A 24,677-nucleotide genomic window follows, 5' to 3' on the forward strand; every position below is an offset into this window, starting at 1 on the left:
CTAGAATCCTAGTTTTCTGAATAGCAATCCGCAAACATTCGCGATGCTATATCCCCTACGCAACTAGTTGCACGAGGGGATAATTAGATGTTAGATCCGCTCGTATACTCGCTACACTAACATCTGACAACATCCCATAGTTTTCTGACTAGCAATCCGCAAAAATGCGGATCGAAAGAAGTTCTTGTGACAAACAATTACGATTTTGAACTATGATGCAAACTGAATGCAAAAGATTTTATGATTTCTTATGACTTTTATACCCTATGCAAACCTGTAGGTACCTGAAAGTTACTTGTTTACAGTTTATTTCACGCAACATGTTCAGTTCAAATCTCAGGCGGAACGAGCACGTTAGAAAATGGCCTTTGGATGTAAGAGTCCGGGTATGTAAGGAGCGTAGGGACATTAATCGAGGCTCTTACTTGTAGGAGTACGTGTACACTGTACATACCGGTATATCTTATCTAACATAATCTGTACATATATTTTGTCTACATTTCTAAGCTTATTTCTTAGACTAGAGAACTAATAAATTAGTATGTGTAAAAGCATGGTTTTCAGGTGATTATCTTAAAAGACGTATTTTGATTTTAAATCATTTGTTGAAATAATGCTTAAGAATTGTTAAAAGCAAGGCTCGCTTGGAGGATCAGGCCTAAGTGAAGTCCTAAGATACAAAATGTATTGTTTTAAGATTCGAAAAAAGATATCGAGTACAGACTTCCGTATAAAAAAGGGTATGTAAGGAATATTGAAAGTCCAAAATATTTTCACAAGAAAAACTTCCGCATGGTATCAACATAAATCGAACTATATATATCCGTTTATGCTCTTAACAAAAAATGGCATGTTGTAAATCTCTTTTTTTAAGATAAGGAAGTTACATATTTATTTCCTCACTGCCAATTTCCAGTAATAACAATATAATAAGTTTTTGATTTCCTGTGTAAAAGTTTCCTGTCCCGATTTTTTCTTTCATGGTTAACGGAACATTACAGAACAATGTCTTTGTACATTTGCTTTATAAGTTTATTAAGGATTTTTTCTTTGGCTTACGGTAAGAAATACTGTCGTTATATGCACTTATTCGCCTGCTTTAACAGTGTTTAATGATTTTTTTTTTTAGAATATGTAGAGTCACTGTGGAAATGTGTATATTATTGTACGGATAGTAATATAGTAACTCCACCTGAGGACTGATTTATACTTTCAAACATTATCGAGTTTAGGTACATATACTGGGTAAGTGTATTTTCGATCGAAATAACAAAGGTATATGTATTTATTAATTCCGACACAACTGCAATGTGTAATTGTTATTTATAAAAAATTTCGCTTCAAAGATCTTTTAAGTATTTCCGTGTGATTTTCTATGTTACTGTATGAAAACAAAATGAATTGAAAGTAAATTTGACTTCTGCATTTAATTTCCAAAATGAATTTTCTATATAGATGCAACATTATAAATATGTGGGTTCCTTTACTTGTTGGTTTACAACAGTATTTTCATCTTTATATATACTTAGCTGATATTTCATTCAGGTTACCACAGAGATTAGTTTATTGTTTAACGTCCCGCTCCGGAATTTTTTTACCTGTATTTAGACTCCACTACTTACCTTGAGCCTTGACTGGCACTTGACATACATGTACGGCCATCGAGCAGTGAGAGATATCTTTTTCCTTCCAGCACCAACTGCGACACCGGACCTCAATTTACGCTTTCTCATCCGAAGGACCGGTCTCCACATCCCACCCGCGATTTTAGGATTAACTCCTTTCTTCGCGAGTCTAGAGCAGACGCTCTAGCGAATGGAGGTACTGTGAGCTCCGAGCACTCTAAAAGGATACCTCCGCCTTCCATATGATTATAATGGTCAAGTCCATGTTTTGATCTAGGAAACCCGAGATAAGAGTCGGATTAAAAAAATAAATAGGAGGTGCCAAATATGATGAAGAATATGTGGAAGTTACATTTAATTTTATACAGTGATATAGGGCGAAGATGGGTACTCTTTTTAATGTCATCAGTGGTGATTTAAGTAGGGGGGCACCCCTCCCCTTAAAATTGTCAAAGTTAGCGTAAATCACACTTTCGTCGAGAAAATGTAAAAAAAAAATGTTTACTCGGTAGACCTCATTTTTACCCTACGAAATATCCGTAGAATCCAGGAGCTTCGCTTCTGGACCCCCTCGAGGCGGCCCCCAGACCCCCTGCCTACTTGAAGGGCCCCCTTTTATTTCAGTTCCTGGATCCGCGCCTTGTCATAGAGAGAATAGCAATGTCCAGGGTTGACTATAGGAAAACAAAAATATTTGTCGCATCAAAAAGTAAAATAGGTGTGCAAAGTGGCATGTAGCTTGGAAAACAAGTCTTCCATACATAGCAACTGGTGACTAATCTCGATAATGATGCATATTTATTAGGAAAATAATTCACCATCTTTAGCAAAACGCACATAGTTTTTAATCTGAGTTATTTTGTTATGCTCTTTTTTTTTCTCCAGAAAATTTAGCTCTTAATAAACCTGCTTATCAAGATCACCCTTACTTTAGTAATCAATGGGGAGCAGATAAAGCAGTTGACGGTAAATATGATAGTCTCACTTCAAATGCGGGACAATGTGTAATCTCTGCCAATGGCCAAACAACAGCGACATGGTGGGTCAACCTAGAAGGAGTGTACAGTATCAGCCACATAAATATTATCTACAGGACAGATAACTTACCTCGTATGTGTATTTCTAGCTCTACCAATCAGAGATCTGAAATGCCTCTGCGATAGTAAAGTGTTAGTCTTACTGTCTGTCTGTTAAAATAAACTATAAATAAAAGCTTCACCTCCAAGTTTTTGTTTGATTTCAGTTCAATTTGAAACACAATTTACTTTTCCAAGATGCATAATTCTTTATTCCCAATTCTTCCAAAAACTATTCGTTATGAAAAAAAACTCTACAATGCATCATACCCATTTATTGCCGCTATTTTTTTTTTCATTATTTTACCATCTTTTAAGTTTCGACTCTTTCAGAATTGTGGAAACTAAGAAATATTGAATTTATCTGGAATTTACATTTGTTACAGACCCCAGTCCCTATGTTCCCCGACTGGCTGGATTCTTCCTTTATGTTTCCAACACTTCCTCACGAGAGGACAGTCATCTTTGTTTCCATGAGATACAAAAAGTGAACGGAACACCTTCAGAAAACCAAACAACAAAATGCCCTGTGCATGGGCAATATGTCATATTCTACAACGAAAGAAAATCTGGAGTGAAATATCCTAGCTACTATTCCAACTATGCTTTTAATGAGCTATGTGAACTACAAGTATTCGGTAAGTAACCACGAGGAGCGTAAGTTTAAAATGAAATAATGTTTATGAAAGCAAATCAAAAGTTATCAATTAATTCTGCGTGAAAAAAAAATTCTAGGTTGTGAACGTGCAGGATTCTATGGAGAGAATTGTAATCTTCCTTGCTCGAATACCTGCCAGAACAGCCTATGTCACATACATACAGGGGAGTGTTACGGTTGCGTACCTGGATACCAGGGATCTCGCTGTGAACAATGTAAATATATTTAGCCATCCTAAAAATTGTTTGCTTACTCTCTACCGACCGCCTGACTAGAATGGTCCGACTCAAGACTTTTACATTCCAGGAAACGATTTTTTTTTTGTCTTCTTTGTATTTTTCTTATTTTGTCCACAAATATGTTGAAATTGTCTTAGAAAAAATTTTCCCACCTACCTACATTCCAATTATTTTACTCTTTCTCAGTAGAGGGTATGCAAAAATTTTTTTTAAGATGGCCTAAACAATTAGCCACCTTGGAGGGATTGTTACATGTAAAGCCTCATGACCTATCAATCCAATCACAAGATTTTCCGCCAATATTCTCCTTTATCCATTCATGTCTGAAACAGTACTGATTTTATTTAAACAGCATGTAGTTCCAAGAATATGTGTTTACTCTGCTCCTATATTGTATCGTTAAATGGACTTTTGAGCTTGATTACTGTAAATCACTTTTTATTCACGAGAACTTTATTTTCGCGTAATTACGCGAGACAGTGTGCCCGCGTATAATAGCATTCCTTAAATTATATAGAGCAATAACCACAATTCGTGAAAATTTTATCTCGCTAATCAAGAGTCAATGACTATTTAGCGAAAATAAGGTGTCGCGAAAATTTAGTGATCTACAGTACCTTATGTCATATCCATATGTTTCATCAAGTACAACTATATATACATGTATTATTTTTCATAATAAGTATGCAGTACCGGAAGTTATGGATCTCGGTGTTCATCATCATGTGGTAATTGTAGAAAAGGAGAGACGTGTCATCATGTTAATGGTACATGTTTAAACGGTTGTGGAGAAGGATTTCAAGGCACGACGTGCGAGCAGGGTAATTGTTCTTCCATTTGAAGACTAATATCATTAATCTTGTTCACTCCTTCATGACACCTGATCCCATGCACCTCTAATGTTTAAGAGGTCCATTTTTGCTCTGCTCCAAAATTTATATTATTTACTGGACTTTCGAGCTTGAATACTAGTCGTTATCTCAATATACATGCACCAGATATTTTGTAAATAATATTAAAATTGTTCCGTATTACAATATTCATTTTTCTACTGAATAAACAGAATGTCAAGTTGGATATTACGGCGAAAATTGCGGGGAAAGATGCAGCGAAAACTGCGTTCCTAACAACGAGTGCAATAGATTCAACGGAGAATGTCTCGAAGGTTGTAAACCGGGATGGAATCCTCCAAATTGTAATGGTAATTATCAATAAATCCAATTGGACACATTTTTCATGATAACAAACAGGCGGTGACAATACGTAATTCGTAAGATTCATGGAGAGTGCAGTGAAGTTATCATCCAGGTTGGTTGATTGATTGTATGTTGTTTCACGTCACTTTCGAGAATTTATCCAGATTTGAGGCTACATACATGTATCTGTACAATTGATAACCAATATTCACTTCTTTGCTAAATTTAAGAATGTTATTAAGCAGATCCAACTGAAACCCGGAAAGTCTCTAATGCTCTTGAAAATGAGCAACAACAGAAAATACACGTGGAATACTGTAAAATCATTCAATGTCGCGGGTGCTTGAATTCTACATATTTGTGGGGACCATATTGAGAATTTTAGGCATCTATAGTTCTTTTTATATTAATTTGTGAAGGGTGTAAATATGGATTGAAGGAACCAATGAGGAGTAAAATTGTAGAAGGCGAATCTTTTTTTTTTTTTTTTTTTTTGTAATAAGATTTTATTCAGTATTTTTTATAAATAACAACAATACATAAACAAAAATAATGATAGAGAAACATGAAAATCTATATGTTGTTAAATACATCAATTGTTTACATATTTATGCCAAGTTATTACAAAAATAAAGAGTAAATCCGATGTGTTTTCGATTATAACATTTTTTTTATAGTGCATATACATATAATGGAATCATGTTTTTTTAAAGACAAATTGTTGCAGAGTATAAATATACAAAATATATACTGAAACAGAGTTGAACTAGCAATTATGGTCCACCGGGGTCCTAAAACCACAAAAAGTCCAAACACTCCCCAGTGGACGATGCTACTTGAGACTGTTCTCTCAAAGTAGCTGCTTAATTAAAAATACAAAAAACATGTACATGTATACATCATATTCTTAATGTTTCTGCAAATTTTGAAAAAATATGTTTATCACAATTCAAAAGACGTAATACAGAAGAATATTGAATAAGTGCATTTTTGACATATTTTAACAAATCTATTTCAGTTTCTTTCAGAGATTCAATTCTACAGTACATTTTGTATTTATATATTTTATACGCTATAAAAGATATTAATAAATTCAAAGATTCAACCTTATCGTTCTTTTCTAGATAAAAGCCAAGAACGATGTGTTTCCATTTTATATCCATAGTTAAAAAAGTTCCTAATTTTTTCCAAATCTTTTCAACTATTTTACATTCAAAAAGTAAATGTTTTGTGGTTTCAGTTGTTTTGCATAAAGTACAGTTGTCCCCCTTGTCCTTTATCCATTTACTTAGATAGGTATTGTTGCAGAGAATATTATGAAGCATTTTATAATTAAATTCAGCGACTTTGTTGTCATTTATATCTTTGATTTTTCTCATGTATATATTTTGCCATAGATTTGAGTCGTTTGCAGGAATTGAAAACTCTTGAGAAAGTTTAATTTGATAACACGGTTTAACGAATTTTTTATGTATCAAAATTTTATAAAAAAATTGGCATTTCTTACCATTTAGATTTGAATCCCCTGTTGCAAAATGAAATCTCATTTCATTTTTTATGTTTAAATATTTGGCATTAGATAAGTTACATTTTTTACACAATGGTTTAATTGCTGATAATAAAGTTTTATATTCACAAAGCCAGTTCGACTTTCTTTTAATAACAGTGGAAAGCATTTGTAGTGTTTTTATGTTTCCGTTATCATCTATTAAATCTTTTAAATAGAGAATATTACTGTTGACCCAGTTGTTGAAAAATAATGTTTCTCCTTTTATTTTGATATTATTGTTATTCCAAATGGGTTGTTTTAAAATATCATTAGGTGACTTATTTTCGAAGTTACACATTTTTTTACATTCGTTAAATGAGATTAGAATTTGTTTGTAGAAAAGCGGAAGCTTGCCTATTCTGTCAAGCGCTTTTAAACTAGTTTCAGAAAATTGTAAGACGTAATTCAGATTTAAATTCGATTTTTTCAAAAAACTCTCAAAGATTTCAAATACAGTGCCCTTAGAAGATATCAGTCGCGGTATCCACGCTGCTTTCAGAGCCTTGAACTTGCATTCAATATCTGTAATTGATAAACCTCCGTCAGTTAAATCGCCGATCAATGTATTTCGTTTGATTCTTTCCGATTTGTCCCATAAGAAATTAAATAAAAGTCTTTGGACCTTACAGATATATTCTTTATTTGGTATACACAATACAGATGCAACATAAACTAGTTTTGAAATGTTTTGATTATACACGATTTACCAAAAACCGTTAATTTTCTACGCTTCCAAGATTCAAATAACTTTTCAATGTCGTGGTAGATTTTCATCCAATTTTTATTGTAGCATTCTTCTTTGTCGTGTCCTATATAAATACCTAGACATCTTATTGCTTTATTTGTTGCTTTAATACCGTTGATTTCATCATACATATCTTTGAGCCCCCCTAACAGGATACATTCCGTCTTGTTTATGTTGATTTTTGATCCGGCGTGATCGCAAAACTCGTTTATAATTTTCAAACTAAAATCGAGAGATTTCTTGTCATTCAGAGCAACTGTTAGGTCATCTGCATGTTGTATATTAATAATTTCTTTATCATTTATACTAATTCCTGATATATTTGGTTCGTTTTTGATTTTTATGGATAAAATTTCAGCTACAAATAAGTATAGTAAAGCTGATATTGGACATCCTTGTCGGATTCCTCTCGTCATATTACATGTTTTAGATAACCATCCGTTATTTTTCATTTTGAATTTAGGGTTTTTATATAATATCTCTACCCATGTAATAAATTGATCGCCAATATTAAATTTTTTTAATGTTTCAAGAAGAAAGTTCCATTCTACGGAATCGAAAGCTTTTTCAAAGTCGAGAAATAATAATATGCCGTCTCTCTTCTCGGAATTACAATATTCAAAAATATCTAAGATTAGCCGAGCATTTTCACCTATGTATCTGCCTTTATCATAAGCCGTTTGATTTTTATTGATTGTATATGATAATATATTTTGTAACCTTTTAGCTAAAACACAAGCTATGATTTTATAATCAGTGTTTGTTAAGCTAATTGGTCTATAATTTTTTAACAATTGTTTTTCGCCTTTCTTGTGTATTAAAGATATCACAGACAACTTTTGAGATTCAGTCATTTCTTTTTGTTTAAAGATTTCTTTAAGTGCGTCATAAAAATGGGCCCTATAATGTTCCAAAAACATTGGTAGAATTCACATGGTATACCATCTAAGCCAGGAGACTTTTCTCCTTTCATTTCAAGTACGGCATTTTTGCATTCATCAAGTGTAGGGAATTCATCTAACATTAATTTGTCCTTCTCGTTCAGCATTGGTACTTCAATATTGCTTAGATAACTCGAAATCTTAGCGGTTGGAATATTTGTAGTTTTAAAAAGATTCGTATAATAATTATTCATTTCTCCGATTAATGAATTTGTAGTGTTTATTAAATCGCCAGTAGGCGTTTTAAGTTCTTTAATTACATTAGACGTTTGATTTTGTTTTTCAAGATTTAAAAAATATTTTGTATTTTTTTCGCCGCTCTCTATCCATTTTGCTTTTGATCTTATTTGTGCCCCTTTTATTTTTTTGTCATAAAGTTCATTTAAATTTGTGTAGAGTGCCTTAAGTTTTCTATTATTTATGTTGTTAGACTGGCTATTTTCCATATTTTCTATCTCTTTTTCAATAAGGGCTATTTTTCCTCTCATATTCTTTCGTTTATTTTTTGCGAAAAATATTGAAAATTCTTTAACTTTACGTTTAAAAAGTTCCCATTTGTCGATCGGATTTTGTACATTATCTACTTCATTAACTAAATTTGCAATATTTTCCTTGTACTCCTTATTCTCTAAATATGAAACATTTAATTTCCAATAATTCGGACCTCTTGAATTTTTAGAGATACTAAAATACATTTTTAAATATCTATGATCACTCATTCTTGTGCCTCGGGAATGAGTACCTGGTAACTTTCTCACTATAATTTTACCTACTTGAAAACAGAAATTATTATTCATAAAAATATAGTCTATTCTACTAAAAGGGATATCTTGGGCATTACACCACGTTTCGCCTTTCAAATCAGGGTGTTCTCTATTCCAGACATCTACCATATCAAGCTGCTTTAATAGGTTAATCAGATAATTTTTACTTTTGTCTTGTTTGTCATTGAGTCGACAATTAAAATCTCCACATAGAATTACGTTTTCATTTAAACAATTTTTGGTAATAAATGTATGCACTCTTTTGAAAAAATCAACTCTTTTGTTGATGTCGTTAGGTGCGTATATATTTACAATTGTAAAAATTTCATTATCATATTCAACATTTAACAACATTTTTCTACCATCAATTGATTTTTTCACATTCAGTATTTCGATACTTAAATTCTTCTTAAAAAATATTGAAACGCCTTTACTATGTGACGAATCGCTGTATGAATGAAAACTTTTCCCATGCCATCCGGCATTATATTTATGTTCATTTTTTTCAATAAAATGTGTCTCTTGTAATAAAATAACATCACATTGAGATAATTTAAGCCATTCATATAATTTTTGACGTTTTTCATCAGAATTAAGCCCCCTTACATTAACTGATATAATTTGTAGTTTGTCCATAGTATCGATGTTCTAGGTTAATGAAATATAATATGGTAGTAAAATATTTAAGTATAAACATACCGGCATCATAGTCATGAGTTTGAATTCAAAAGAAGCAGTCTATTGGAGCATTACGTTTCCTCATCTCCGTCCGTCTCGGATGAGATATCACTTCCGGATGCAGAATCGTGTTCCTGCTGACGGGCGCGCATTTCACTAATCATCACTGATATGTCGCGCTGTTTGCTGCTCTGTTTTGAGTTTTGCTTCTGTTGAGGACTGCTCCATTGATCGCTTTTTTTGCGCTTACGGATCTTTTTTGCGAGTTTGCTGAGTATTTGCCCCAAAAGGTTTTTACCCGGCCACGCTTGCTGCTTGGTATTTTCTGTTCCTGTCTTGTTAAGCCCGGTCCCCCAGGTGTCGTTGTATGTAGATTCGGCTAGAATCACGTTTCTTTTGACCGATCGTAGTTTTTCTCGGAACTGCTGAACTTGAGCGCACTTATTATCGATAACTTCGGCCATGACGGCTTCACTTGTAGAAGACCACTGATCGTTGATCCTGACCTTGTCACCGAGACGTTTGGCAGAGAGAGCATCATCCGCTTCTAAGATGTTTTTGGCTGCATCGAGGTCGCCACACCGTGTTGCCTTAGCATATTGGTAGGCATGCTCAGCCGATTTGTGACGAAACCCGTAAAGGTTGATTTCGCAGGGGAAGAAATTTGATAGCACATTATCTTCTCCATTGAATGCGATCACATTTTGTAGAAGGCGAATCGTTTCGAAAGTATTTTGCAAATCTGTTTATCAAAATTGACATTCTGTGGTATGTATCAGTCTACTTGTGTGCCATGGTAAATTAAAAACACATCAAAAAAATGATTTAAATTTCATTTTTTTTAATTATTAACAGACAAACAGATGGACACCTAGCTATGGCACAAGCTGTTTTAATTTCTAATTAGTAGATAATAAATTTAATATATAACCGTATATATTTTGTTCATTCAGATTGAATTTTAATAAAAAACTGATAAGACGTGGGTGTTTAAAGTATTAATTGTTTAAGGGGCTCTGCAGTTAAAAAACTACCAAGATAAGATAATTTACGGAAACACGAATTTGTATGGTAGGATATTAAATAAATAGTGCATTTATATACACCTTGTTTGTTAGAAAGTGGCTTATAAAGAACGAACAAATATTAGCTCGTTAAAATAAATATCTTGATCGCTGAACAAAAAAAACCCCACGTGTAAACAAAAATATTCGACAGGAAGGTACTTATCCAATAACTTTCTGTAACCGATGTAGGGCATTTTTATTAAAACATTGGTGAAATTTGGGGCAGAGAGATATATCAAGGCATTCAAATATTTTCTCTGATTATCAAAATGCAACTATCAGTGATTTAGGTCGAAAATTTTTAACAATCATAGACTTAAAAGAAATTTCCAAATACTACTTAAATCATTAGTTTATATGGATTGCAGTTTCAATATGATATGTGATATAAAAATCTGATTTCAAAAGAAGCTTTTGAGAGCATTGAATCGTTGAATAGAATGAGATACAAGCAAAAAAGCTGTTTTTCTCTATATTTTTGTACCCCCCGCTTGAAAAGTGGGAGGGTATATAGTAATCGGTATGTCCGTCCGTCTGTTACGCTTTGGGGTACCCATCTCTTATCCGCAACTCCTCTCATACCACTGAAGGAAATTTAATGCACCTCCTATTTTACTTTTTGATCTGACATATATTTTGAATTTTCCAGAGCAAAACATGGATACTGCCATTACATTCATTTTCCATCGTCCGATGCTAACGGGGGTCTCGTCTTTTATTTATCATGGAAGTGTCTTTAATATGCAAATTCATCAATTATAGGCAACCAGTCAAAATGTAATAACTTTGATTTTTAGTGTTACTGGTCAGACAAGAATAGCTTATGCGATAGTTAGGTGCCCGTCCTCCGTCTATAACGAGTCTTCAAAATGCTACTTCTACACTTTATCTCATTTCAATATATCTTGGCACAGAAGTAGACTGCATGAAAGCTGAACACGATGCGTAAAAAGAATTTGTCCGCCATATTTGTCCGACCTCTGGCTATATCTGTGGGCCCATACATATCGAGCCGGTCACTTAGTCATTATCGGCAGCGGCCGATCTATTTGTGGTTATGTTAGTTTAAACTTTATTTCATTTAAGTTAGACATCAAATATACACAGGAGATAATACATACAGGATTCGGAAACAAGTTCTAACAACTTATATTAATCCGTTTCCTTAAGTTAACTTTCAACTATAAATAAACATTTCCCCTTGTTGAATGACAGATCTAGATATAATAGGAAAAATAACTGAACAAATAAAGATGAAAAATGAGAAAAAACACTGTAGTCGAGTGTAGAGAGAGATATCATAACATGAATTAACATTGATAGTAAATGAGGAATAAACAGACATACAAAACAGTACAGGATTAAATAATAACAACAATACGGCCACAAGTAATATTCAAGTTACAAATCTTTTAGAGGCAGAATAAATTGATGTACATGTTTAGAAATGTTGAAATCGGGTCAGGTGGGGTAATATGAAATAAGATGAAATGGTGATGACTGGATAAGGGAACAAGAAGTATTGGTCCGCGTAAAGTACCGCAATGTTATGAGCATCTCTCAACATATAAAAAATAAAAAAAATGTACAAACAAACGGAACATAAATACACAATAGAAAGTAAAATGAGAACATTTGTTAAAATATAGGAGTGGGGTTTTGAGCGTGGTAGGGGTGAAAGGTTAAATTAAAACTTTAAAAAAATATTTTTTCGGGGGGGAGGGGGGGGGGGTAAGTGAAAATACTCATTACTAAGCACAATGTTAGTATGTACTAGTCATGCTAGTCTATACATAAATTTATGAACATAGAATTGTTAGCAAGTAACTTTGTATAAAAATGATTTCGCAATCATATCTATCTATGATGGCAAAAATGTTATTTGATTGACTTCGGCAAGGCACGATGTAAATCAGCAGAGTGGTCTATGTGGGGCCACTCTCTTTCAACACGTGTCCAAAGAGGACTAGGTCCGACTCCTTACGGAATTCACATCTGAAATATAAGAGCTCTAGCACCAACTGTTCAAAGGTTATGACCAAGGTTGAAGTTTGGATAATTCTTGCAAAATAGAGTCAAATTTCATTCAAAGTTAGGGTCAAAAACATTTTTGTATCCAAAGAAAGATCTTGTCCCAAGGAATACACTTGACAAATATGAAAGTCATAGCTCTAACCAATGAAAAGTTTTGAGCAATGTTCAAGTTTTTGCAGACAAACAGACGGACGGACGGAATGGGCAAAAACTATATACCCTCGAATCCACAATTACCGGGGCATAAAACAAACTATTGTTCTAAGTAATGTATTTAAGTGTAGCCTTGCTGAATTAAACCAGAAATAGAGAAGAGACGCATTTTGGAAAATTTGGCAAGATTTCTTTTATTTAGTAACCATGGCAACATAGTGTGAGGAAATTGAGACCAATTCTCAGTAATTATCAAAATTGGTTGGCCACACATAGTTACAGATTTGGATTTTTCTGTCAAAATTTAATACAGATGTGTGAGTGAAAGTCAAATCTATTTATAGTTATTGAATAATAACCTTGGTTGCCATGGAAATGGGTTACGAAGTTTCTCATTATTGTAAATTTTGAAACTCTGTACTTTTCGTGAAAAACCATGTACAGATATGAAAAGAGATATCTAAAATTTGTGTTTATTTTTATAATCGAATACTAGAGATTCAAAAAACAATGTTTATGGTTAAATTTTAATTTCACACTCCTAAGTGGTCATGTTATGTTTTTCAAAGTATAAAAAATATGGTAAATTTTGCTCAGTTTTTAAAGACTTAAAACAAAATATGCAGCCATTTACAAACGAAGCAAGAATAAAACATGAATGGTCGATATCTGATTATATTAAAACATTTTAAAAATTGGTGGGAAAATAATATGTGTAAAAGACATTCAAAGGTGAATAATCATTATTTCTGCATTTTATGCTTCCCAATTACACTGTACTCCCTTTGGATTACTCTCTAGCGCTTGAAGGTACAATATGTATGCATTGTAGTGTTAAATTAATGATTTGGTGAGAAACTTATCCAATTGGGCGAGGATTTGCAGTGTGGAAGAAGAAAAAAAGGCCAAGATATAAAACATAATGAAGACAAGAGTTAAATATTGCTATTACAAATGCTAAGTAAATGTATGTTTACTTTTTTCTCTCCATTTTATTGGCTTCCGAGCATGTGAACCGAGATTCCTCTGCTTTGAAAGTTGTGACACCTGAAGGGGCCTCTGCCCTTACTCTCCCCGGTACATTTCACAATAAAAATTATCATGTAGACTTACATCAAGTAAGATACAATCTCTTTACATAACACTGTATACTTTAGCGTAGCATGTTTTAGATGTTCAAACCAGCATGATTTCACATTTTTCCCTCTTAATGAAGTTAAAAAATTGCATCTTGGTGCACAGGGGCTTGCAGGGGCGTAGCAACAGGGGGGGGGGGGGGGGCTGGTTGCCCCCCCCCCCCCACCCACCCACTTTGAGTGATGTACCGAAAATGTAGTATTAGAATGTTACTGAAAGTAGTTGACACTGAAAAAAAGTTTACCAATACCCCCCCTCCCCCCAACCAAATAGGATTTACGGTTTAGGGCAACTTTTTCCTTTTTTTTTGCTTGTCAACATTTTTAGGAAATCAAAAAAAAAATTCTCTGGCTGCCCCCCCCCCCCCTCCCCACTTTCAAAAACGATGCTACGCGCCTGGCTTGTTCGAGGTGTTTTTAAGTATTTATTGAAATATCATTGTTTTTAGCTCACCTGAGCCGAAGGCTCAAGTGAGCTTTTCTGATCAAAATTTGTCCGTTGTCTGTCGTCGTCGTCGTCGTCGGCGTCGTCGTTGTTGTTGTTGTCGTAAACTTTTCACATTTTCATCTTCTCAAGAACCACTGGGCTAATTTCATTCAAACTTGGCACAGAGTATCCGTGGGTGAAGGGGATTCAAGTTTGTTCAAATGAAGGGCCGCGCCCTTTTCCAAGGGGAGATAATCATGAATTTGTTAAAAATTAATGGCATTTTAAAAAAATCTTCTTCTCCAGAACCGCTGGGCCAGGAAAGATGAAACTCATGTGGAAGCATCCTCAGGTAGTGTAGATTCAAGTTTGTTCAAATCATGACCCCCGGGGCAAGGGTGGGGCCAAAATGGCCGACCCAAGTTTTACATAGGAATATATAGGAAAAATCTTTAAAAATCTTCTTCTCCAGAACCACTGGGCCAGGAAAGATGAAACTCATGTGGAATCATCCTCAGGTAGTGTAGATTAAAGTTTGTTCAAATCATGACCCCCCGGGCAAGGATGGGGCCAAAATGGCCGACCCTAGTTTTACATAGGAATATATAGAAAAAATCTTTAAAAATCTTTTTCTCCAGAACCACTGGGCCAGGAAAGATGAAACTCATGTGGAATCATCCTCAGGTAGTGTAGATTCAAGTTTGTTCAAATCATGACCCCCCGGGCAAGGATGGGGCCAAAATGGCCGACCCTAGTTTTACATAGGAATATATAGAAAAAATCTTTAAAAATCTTTTTCTCCAGAACCACTGGGCCAGGAAAGATGAAACTCATGTGGAATCATCCTCAGGTAGTGTAGATTCAATTTTGTTCAAATCATGACCCCCGGGGCTAGGGTGGGGCCAAAATGGCCGACCCAAGTTTTACATAGGGATATATAGAGAAACCTTTTAAAATCTTCTTTTCAAGTTCTTCAAAGCTATGATTAGTGATATTTATATGGAATCATCCTCAGGTAGTGTAGATTCTAATTTGTTCAAATGATGAACGCCTGGAGGGGGGGGGGATAAATTCAAGCCCGATGTGCTCAGGTGAGCGCTGTGGCCCCTGGGCCTCTTGTTATAATTGGAATATGATTTTTTTTCACAATGAAATCACAGCTTCTTTGGGGGAGGGGGGGGGGGGGTCTCCCTCAGCAGGTTTGAACCAGTTGTCCTAATGGGTGCGCTGTTGCTTTTTTCCGTAATTAGCTCTTCTGAGCCAAAGGCTCAAAGAGCTAATGCTATGGCCATTTGTGCGGTGTGCGTAAACTTTTTAGAATATGGGCCATAACTCAAGAACCCCTTGGCCAATCAGTACCAAATTTGCCACAGGGTATCCTTGGCCCAAGGGCTACCATTTATATTAAATAAGGGTTGGGACCCTTAAACAAGGGGAGATAATCAGGAAAACAAAACCAAAAGTACTGGTTGCTAAAAAATCTTCTTCTCTATAACCACCGTGCAGATTTTCACCAAACTTACATACAAGAATCAGGATATGTCAAAAATTAAAATTTGCACGGGGAATCACCCTGGGGCAAAGGTCACTTCAAAGTTGGCCTAAATTTACAATTTAAAAAAACGTGTATATTTTGCTTATTATAAGGACTAGGATCATCAAATCTTGTAAGTTCATGCATCTTACGACTTCACATCATGTTACTCAAAAGTAGGTCACCGTGATTTGTTTTCAAATTGATTTGAAGGCATATTTTGGACACTTTAAGGCCTATGATCATCAAACTTTGTCAGTTGATGCATCTTGGGTCCTCAATCAATGTCAACTTAAAAGTAGGTCACCGTGACCTACTTTTTGAACTTTAACTTATCTTTTTAAAAACATTAAATCCCATTATTTCAGACATTGGGAGGTTTAGAATCATCAAATATTGTACTTTGATGTATCTTAGGACCTTAAAACATATTTATGAAAAAGTAGGTCACTGTGGCCTACTTTTTTGAATTTTGCCGACATTTGTTTTCAAATTGTTTAAAATGCATATTTTGATTACCTTCAGACCTACGATCATCAAACTTGGTCAGTAGATGCATCTTGGGTCTTTGAAAAATGTCGACCAAAATGTAGGTCACGATGACCTACTTTCGACATTTTATGGCTATATTTAAGTATCTTAGGTATTTATTGGCTTAGAATCAACAAACTTTGAGAGTCGATGCATATTTGGTTTTCGGAGAGTGACAACCAAAAAGTAGGTCACGGTGACCTACTTTTGACATTTTATGGCTTGATTTAAGTATCTCCGGTACTTATTGGCTTAGAATTATCAAAATTTGTGAGTTGATGCATCTTGGGTTTTCGGAGAGTGATGACCAAAAAATAGGTCATAGTGACCTACTTTTGACATTTAATGGCTATAATTAAGTATCTCTAGTACTTATTGACATAAAATCATCAAACTTTGTCAGTTGATGCATCTTGGGTTGTCGGAGATTGTCGACCAAAAAGTAGGTCACGGTGACCTACTTTTGACATTTTATGGCTATATTTAAGTATCTCAGGCACTTATTGGCTAAGAATCATCAAACTTTGCCAGTTGAGGCATCTTGGGTTTTCGGAGAATGTCGATCAAAAAGTAGGTCACAGTGACCTACTTTTGAATATCTCAGGTATTAGCTTAGATCATCAAACTTTGTCAGTTTAGGCATCTTTGGTTTTCGGAGAACGTCGACCAAAAAGTGGGTCACTGTGACCTACTTTTGACATTTTATGGCTATATTTAATTATATCTGGTACTTACTGGCTCGGAATTATCAAACTTTGTCAGTTGAGGCATCTTAGGGTTTCATTGAATGTCCAACAAGAAGTAGGTCACGGTGACCTACTTTTGAATATCTCAGGTACTTATCGGCTTAGAATCATCAAATTTTGTCAGCTTAGGCATCTTGGGTTTTTGGAAACGTCAACCAAAATGTAGGTCACCGTGACCTACTTTTAACATTTGATGGCTATATTTAATTATCTTTGGTACTAATTGGTTTAGAATCTTCAAACTTTGTCAGATGATGCATCTTGGGTTTTCAGAGAATGTTGACCAAAAAGTAGGTCATGGCCTACTTTGGAATATTTTCAATCAAAATGTAGGTCACTGTGACCTACTTATGGTATTTTATAATTATATTATAATATCTTCAGTCTTAACTGGCTAAATATTATCAAACTTTGTAAGTTGATGCATTTTGGGTCTTATGATACTAATAGAGTTGGAGGCTTCTAATAGACGTGATAGATTGTACAATTTATCAGAAGAGCGATTCAAGGCCCCTGGGCCTCTTGTTTCACATTATTTCAATGCGTATAATCTTACTGTACGAAGTTTTTTAAAAGACGGCTAAATTTTATATTATTCCTTAGAATGAGAAAGTTGCTCCCAGCACTTCTCGGATTAAGGATTTTGTCCTTAACAAAATACAATCAATTTCATAGTCAACAATTATTCGTATATCGTTGAACTTTTACGATCTTTGTTGTCGTACATTTTGTTTCTAATTTTAACGTGTCACGTGACAAACAGCTGATGTAAGTGATGTTGCTGAATTCCATGGTCCCTGGGCCGAGGGTTCTGGTGTTAGGGCGGGTCTCTTATGATTATATATTGAAAATGCATTAATTCTTTAGAAATTTTTTTTCCGTTGCTCATGGGTATTAAGCAAATGATCTAGGTTCTTATTTATGATGAAGAAACGTGCCTGTTCCAAAATGGTTTATTTCAGTGCCCTTAGATTAGGGGTACCGCGGGGGTGGGGGATACATGGTTTGAAAATCAATTAATGCTTCGAAATATGCTCTTTGGTTTTAATCAACCATTTATGATGAAATAAAATTTCCCAACATTTTAAAATATGTGACCCAAGGGTCAGTAACTGGGGTTCCTGTGGGTTGGGGTGCGCAACTGTTGGTTATAAGTGGAAATGCATTTTCTCTTCGTTAATATGATCTACCTCTGGGTATTAAGTAAGCAAAGTAAGCATGCTAAGTGAATAGTTATCATAAATTATGGTGCCTCTTTCAAAATTTTGAATTTCATGGCCTTTTTAAAATCAATTGCTGGAAAGTTGACATGTTACTGAGATGACTTAAAAATCCCGTGGGCCTCTTGTTTTTTTTTTTTTTTGTACAATGGTGTTGCCGTGAAAACAATAATATAAATTTCTTTTAAATATATTCATTTTTTAAATACAAAAAGAAATAATAAATGAATAAAGTTATAACAATATAAAATTTATACCATATATCAGTTTAAGTCCTCTTCAAAATAATGTTTGCGTGCCCTCTACCGACTCCAGAATAAAATTAATGAGGCGGTAGGTAGGTGAGGATGTTTTTCATAGAAAATGTCAGCATATTTATCGACTGATAAGTTGAATAAAATGAAAAAAAAAATATCGTTTGAGTTGGGAAAAATTAGCCGGTCGGGAGAGGGCAACCAAACATTTTTTATAGATGACATTATGTATAACTACATTGTTTTATATGTCTCATGGAAATAGTTAATAAGAAAAGAACTATAAGAGGTAAACTTAAGACTCTGAAATAAATTTAATTTACTAAAAATGTACTTTTCATCATTTCCAAGGATGCCGCAAGGGCTACTTCGGTGAGAACTGTACACAAAAATGCAGCAACAATTGTCGGTTACCAAACAGCTGCAACAGTGTAACAGGGGAATGTGATGGAGGGTGTCAGTATGGATGGACGGGGAGGTTATGTGAGACAGGTACAGTGTTAACAATACAAACAGTGAAGGCGGAATTATGTTATTTTGTCAGAGATAACCTTGATCTGAAGGAAGAAAATAAGTTAAAACATTGGCTTATAAACTACGGACATACGTATCAGCGATAATATAAAACCTTATTATCGACGGAAAAATTGAACAAAATGAAAAAAAAATCGTTTGAGTTGGGAAATAATTAGTCGGTCGGGAGAGGGCAACAAATATTTTTTTTAGTTCACCTGAGCCGAATGCTCCTGTGAGCTATTCTGATCAAAACTTGTCCGTTGTCTGTCGTCTTCGTCGTTTATGTTGTAGTCGTCGTTGTTGTCGTCCTATACTTTTCACATTTTCATTTTCTTCTGAAGAACCACTGGGCCAATTTCAACCAAACTTGGCACAAGGTATTCTTAGGTGAAGGGAATTCAAGTTTGTTCAAATGAAGGGCCACGCCCTTATTCAAGGGGAGATAATTCAGGAATATCGTATAGCGGGTTCTCTTGGCGGGTGTAAAATTTGGCGTTTTGTCTGCTCAAAGTTATACCAATGATTTAATCGTAATGTATTTTAACTGGCACAAGGTTTCAACTCTTTGGAGATGAATTCTTAAAAGAGTACTGACTATTTTAGCGATTAAAATTTTAGCGGACTATAATCAAAACGCCAAAGTAAGCCAAAAGAACGTGGGCGCTTTTGATTGGCATTCGGCAGGAATCTGGGCGTAATTGAAAAGTGAAAATTTTATCGACATGTCACATGAAAATTTAACAATTTTTTATTTATCAAGTTCCTGTGCAACAGGAAAGGAAAATATTTTCCCGAAATTGAGCTTTGATTTGCTGAAAAATAACTTGAAAATTGGCCAGATCAGACATTTGGTATAAATTTGTACATTTTAAAACATGTTTTACTAAAAAAAAATTCTATATCAGGGTCTTCTCTCCAGTAAGTTGGGCTACATGTACCTGTTCAGTGCACTCAAAGCGAAATGTTTTTGGTTCGAACCTGGCATGGGGCGTTAATTTTTTTCTTTATGCAAACAACCATTTATTTTGTCAGTTTCGTTATATGTACCGATGTATTAAACTTTTGAATCAGATAAATTTTTTTTCAATTTGGTTCTCGAGCGAAATCAATTCCGATCTTCTAAGTATTCTATACATGTAATATACTGTAACATGTGCACGTATCATGCATCTATGCATTAAATATTTTAGGTGTTTATTTTTTGTGAAACCTTCCTATGTTATAGTACCCCCTAGGAAAAACGGACATAAATGTTACAATCTGAATAGGTCTTTCAAACTAAATGAATAAAAAAACCTATGGACGTGTTTGCAAAATCTGTCCAGCTATGTTCAGCCAACCAAATCATCGACATTTAAACCATAAATGTTTCGTACAAATGATTTCTGCAGATGACACGCCAAATGCGCCCATCTTCTTTGTTTGGTGGTTTGTTTTAAAAATCTTCTTCTCAAGTACCACTGTGCCAGGAAAGATGAAACTTGTATTGAAGCATCCTCAGGTACTGTAGATTCAAGTTTATTCAAATCATGACCCCCGGGGATAGGGCGGGGCCACAATGGCCGATCAAAAGTTTTACATAGAAATATATCGGAACATTCTTTAAAAATCTGCTGCTCAAGAACCACTGTGCCAGGAAAGATAAAACTTGTAGGGAAGCATTCTCAGGTAGTGTAGATTCAAGTTTATTCAAATCATGACCCCCGGGGATAGGGCGGGACCACAATGGCTGATCAAAGTTTTACATAGAAATATATAGGAACATTCTTTAAAAATCTTCTCAAGAATAGCAAAGGCATGATTGATCATATTTATATGGAAACATCCTCAGGTAGTGTAGATTCAGATGTGTTCAAATCATGACCCCCGGGGGTATAGCGGGGCCACAATGGCCGATCAAATTTTCACATAGAAATATATAGGAACATTCTTTAAAAATCGTCTTCTCAAGCATAGCAAAGGCATGAATGATCATATTTATATGGAAACAGGTAGTGTAGATTCAGACTTGTTTAAATCATGACCCCCGGGGGAAGGGCGGGGCCACAATGGCCGAACAAATTTTCACATAGAAATATATAGGAACATTTTTAAAAAATCTTCTCAAGAAACACTGTGTCAGGAAAGATGAAACTTATAGGAAAGCACCTACACGTAGGTAGTGTAAATTCAATTTTGTTCATATCATGATTCCCGGGGGTAGGGTAGGGCTACAATGGCTGACCAAAGTTTCACATAGAAATATATGAAAAAAAAATCTTTAAAAATAAGAACAGCATTGCCATGATAATTCATATTTATATGGAAGCATCCTTAGGTAGTGTACATATAGACTGAAGTTTGTTCAAATCCTGACCTCTAGGAGTACGTATATAGGGCGGGGTCACAACATGGAATCCAAGTTTTACATAGAAAAATTCCTTAAAATCTTCTTTTCAAGAATGACAAAGCCATGATTAGTCATATACATAGAAGCATTCTTAGGTAGTGTAGATTCAAGTTTGTCTAAGTCATCACCCTGGGGGGGGGGGGGGGCACAATGTAAGTCCAAATGTAAAGGGCAATAAAGCCACAGGTACAACTGTAGCCAAAGAAATATGCAATCATCCCTATTTAGTGTAGATTCATGTTTGTTCAAATCATACCCTTTCCCTTTTAAGGATTGCTTAGGACCACTTATGGGTTTAAAATTTTCAGTAATAAGCTGATTTCTGCTTTTTCCCGAACTACAGTGCTCAAGTGAGCGATGTGGTCAATGGGCCTCTTGTTTATCGATGGCATTATGTATAACTACATTGTATTATATGCCTCCTGGAAATGGTTAAGAAGAAAAGAACTATAAGAGGTAAACTTAATACTCTTTAATAAATTTAATTAACTAAAAATGTACTTTTCTTGATTTCCAAGGATGTGGCAAGGGCTACTTCGGTGAGAACTGTACACAAAAATGCAGCAACAATTGTCGGTTACCAAACAGCTGCAACAGTGTAACAGGGGAATGTGATGGAGGGTGTCAGTATGGATGGACGGGGAGGTTATGTGAGACAGGTACGGTGTTAACAATACAATCAGTGAAGACGGAATTATGTTATTTTGTCAGAGATAACCTTGGTCTGAAGAAAGAAAATAAGTTAAATCATTGGCTTATAAACTACGTGCACACTTACCAGGGATGAAACAAAACCTTTTTTTTCCTGAAAAAAATAATGTAATTAAACATAGATAACACTTGACATCGCGATGATCACTTGACTTTGAGCAACTTTTTCCTGGTTTTGTAAGGTAACGTATTTTTGAATTGGGCAAATAAATGCAAGATTGATCAAAGTAGAATTTAAAAAAGCCAGGATAAGAAAAAAAAATCTGGTTAAATATCTTTCAAAATAACTCTCTGAATTAACTTTTTAAACATATTTTTTACTTAGCGGAATTTTCTCATTAAATTCTCATTGAAAATCATTAGTTTTTAAAGTTCATTAAAATATTTTAAACTTGCCTTATTTTTTTAGGAGTCGGAAGTTTGTATATATGGTAAAAATAACAATATAACAATAAAATGACGTTTCAGGCCGAAGTCAGATGATAGATTAACTTTGTTTTGTATTGTATATAATTTACAGTATCACAAAAATCTCAAAATATCTGCTGAAGAGAATTTACTTTAAGTTTCACAAAGTACTTAAGATCCATGTAAGCAATTTTAAAATGTACAATTTCATATTGAAGAGTTTGAAGATTAAACTTATTTTATTTTAAGAACATGCTTCTTAAGACGCCAAACCCAGATATTTTTTTTAGGTGCCATTCTTTTTTTTAGCTCACCTGAGCTGAAAGCTCATCTGAGCTTTTCTGATCACATTTTGTCTGGTGTATGTCTGTCTGTAAACTTTTCACATTTTCGACTTCTTCTCAAGAACCGCTGGGCCAATTTCAACCAAACTTGCCACAAAGTATCCTTGGGTGAAGGGAATTCAAGTTTATTCAAATGAAGGGCCTCATTCAAGGGGAGATAATTGGGAATAAATGAAAATTTGGTGGCATATTTTAAAAATCTTCTTCTCAAGAACCACTGTGCCAGGAAAGATGAAACTTATGGAGAAACATCCTCGGGTAGTGTAGATTCACGTTTGTTCAAATCATGACCCCCGGGAGTAGGGCGGGGCCAAAATGGCCGACCAAAGTTTTACATAGAAATATATAGGAAATTTCTTTAAAAATCTTCTTCTCAAGAATGACAAAGCCATAATTCATCATATTTATATGGAAGCATGCTCAGGTAGTGTAGATTCAAATTTGTTCAAATCATGACCCCCGGGGGTAAGGCGGGTCCAAAATGGCCGACCAAAGTTTTCAAAGATATATATAGGAAAATTCTTTAAAAATCATTTTCTAAAAAATAGCAAATCCATAATTGGTCATGGGACTACTTTTGGATTTAAACTTTACAATAAAAAACCATTTTCTACTTTTTCTTACTCTTAGTGCTCAGGTGAGCGATGTGGCCCATGGGCCTCTCTTTTCAGCTGAGAATATGATTTTTTCCAGATTTTTTTTTTTACAGTTAAAACCTCCGAACTCGTGTGTTCAATCATTCTTCAGTCACAACTGTGAAGAATGTTATGGTCAATTACCTTGCGAGATTCAGATTCCTCGAAAAAAAAAGCAATAGTAGGTTCGAAAATTCTTTGTATTAATTTTACGGTTGCTTTCATGTTTACAGTCTTCACACAGTATGAACACTCACCAGTCATACATTTTGGATATATTAGATAAGTTCTATCATCTCACAGAACAAGAATAAAATGTTGAATTTCGTTTGATTCCTAGTTGCATATGCATCTATATTGGTTTTCTGGGTAATAACAAGGCTCATAGTTCTTCGTTTTGTAACTGAATAATGTGAATGAAAGATTTCTTACAAGAACTTGTGTCAGCATTTCCCCTTAAGGTTTTACGAATGAAAAAAGATACCTGGTTACAATTTTAATTAGTATTTATAGTTCTTGCTTCAGGAAATCTCTGCCCTTGTGCCGCGGAGAGCTCAAATATGTTCACCACTATCATTGTCAACTCCGTGGTAACCTTGTTCATTGTTTTAATTAGCAACGTCATTATTTATATCGTTCGCCGAAGGAAGAAATGTGAGTATCTAACTTAAAACAAAAAATAAAATGAATGTTTATTCATTTTATGTATACAATCATATGTATATGTGCATTTTGAAATGAACAAGACGAAAATACTAAGTACAAACATCTCTGAAATTGCAACAAGTTAAAGAAAATTAATGCTTCTTTTTATTATGTACATGTATATTTCTTTATTTTAGTAAATGCAGGACATGGAAGGTAATTTTCAGTATTTCTTTCATGTTTTACGTGATACCTAAGAACCCTCTTTACACTGCACACTAAAGAGTTTTTTGTTTTTTTTTTGCAATTAGAGTGATCTGCCCTTATATCTTAATTCTAAAAAATAGAAATTAACATTATATTACACAATTTTTAATCAATCGAAGAATTCTTTAACATTTTAAAAAGGTCAATGGAAAATAAGTGAACATGTTATTTACATGTAATTTCTCTGGG

The 24,677-nt window shown here is 34.5% G+C and overlaps 1 protein-coding gene across 3 annotated transcripts; it reads left to right on the forward strand.

Moving 5' to 3' along the window:
- Positions 1-946: 946 nt before the first annotated feature.
- LOC134249114 (multiple epidermal growth factor-like domains protein 11) lies at positions 947-24,473 on the forward strand. Of its 3 annotated transcripts, none has more exons than XR_009988220.1 (9): positions 947-1,060; positions 2,511-2,735; positions 3,088-3,339; positions 3,437-3,574; positions 4,282-4,419; positions 18,925-19,065; positions 21,997-22,137; positions 23,651-23,757; positions 24,090-24,165. XR_009988220.1 is itself a non-coding variant. In XM_062731464.1 (9 exons), the coding sequence occupies exons 1-9, from the start codon at positions 1,006-1,008 to the stop codon at positions 24,439-24,441; spliced, it is 1,254 nt and encodes a 417-aa protein (XP_062587448.1). In that variant the 5' UTR covers positions 947-1,005; the 3' UTR covers positions 24,442-24,473. The 3 variants fall into 3 exon arrangements, 2 of the variants coding, with proteins under 2 accessions (XP_062587448.1, XP_062587449.1); XM_062731464.1 differs by lacking the exon at positions 23,651-23,757 and adding an exon at positions 24,419-24,473 and having other exon boundaries at positions 24,090-24,230; XM_062731465.1 differs by lacking the exon at positions 23,651-23,757 and adding an exon at positions 24,419-24,473 and having other exon boundaries at positions 24,102-24,230.
- The last annotated feature ends 204 nt before the right edge of the window (positions 24,474-24,677 follow it).

Source organism: Saccostrea cucullata, unplaced genomic scaffold (assembly GCF_032062105.1).
Source record: "Saccostrea cucullata isolate Sc308-1 unplaced genomic scaffold, CSIRO_AGI_Scuc_v1 ctg2707, whole genome shotgun sequence".
In the NCBI taxonomy this organism is placed as follows: Eukaryota; Metazoa; Mollusca; class Bivalvia; order Ostreida; family Ostreidae; genus Saccostrea; species Saccostrea cuccullata.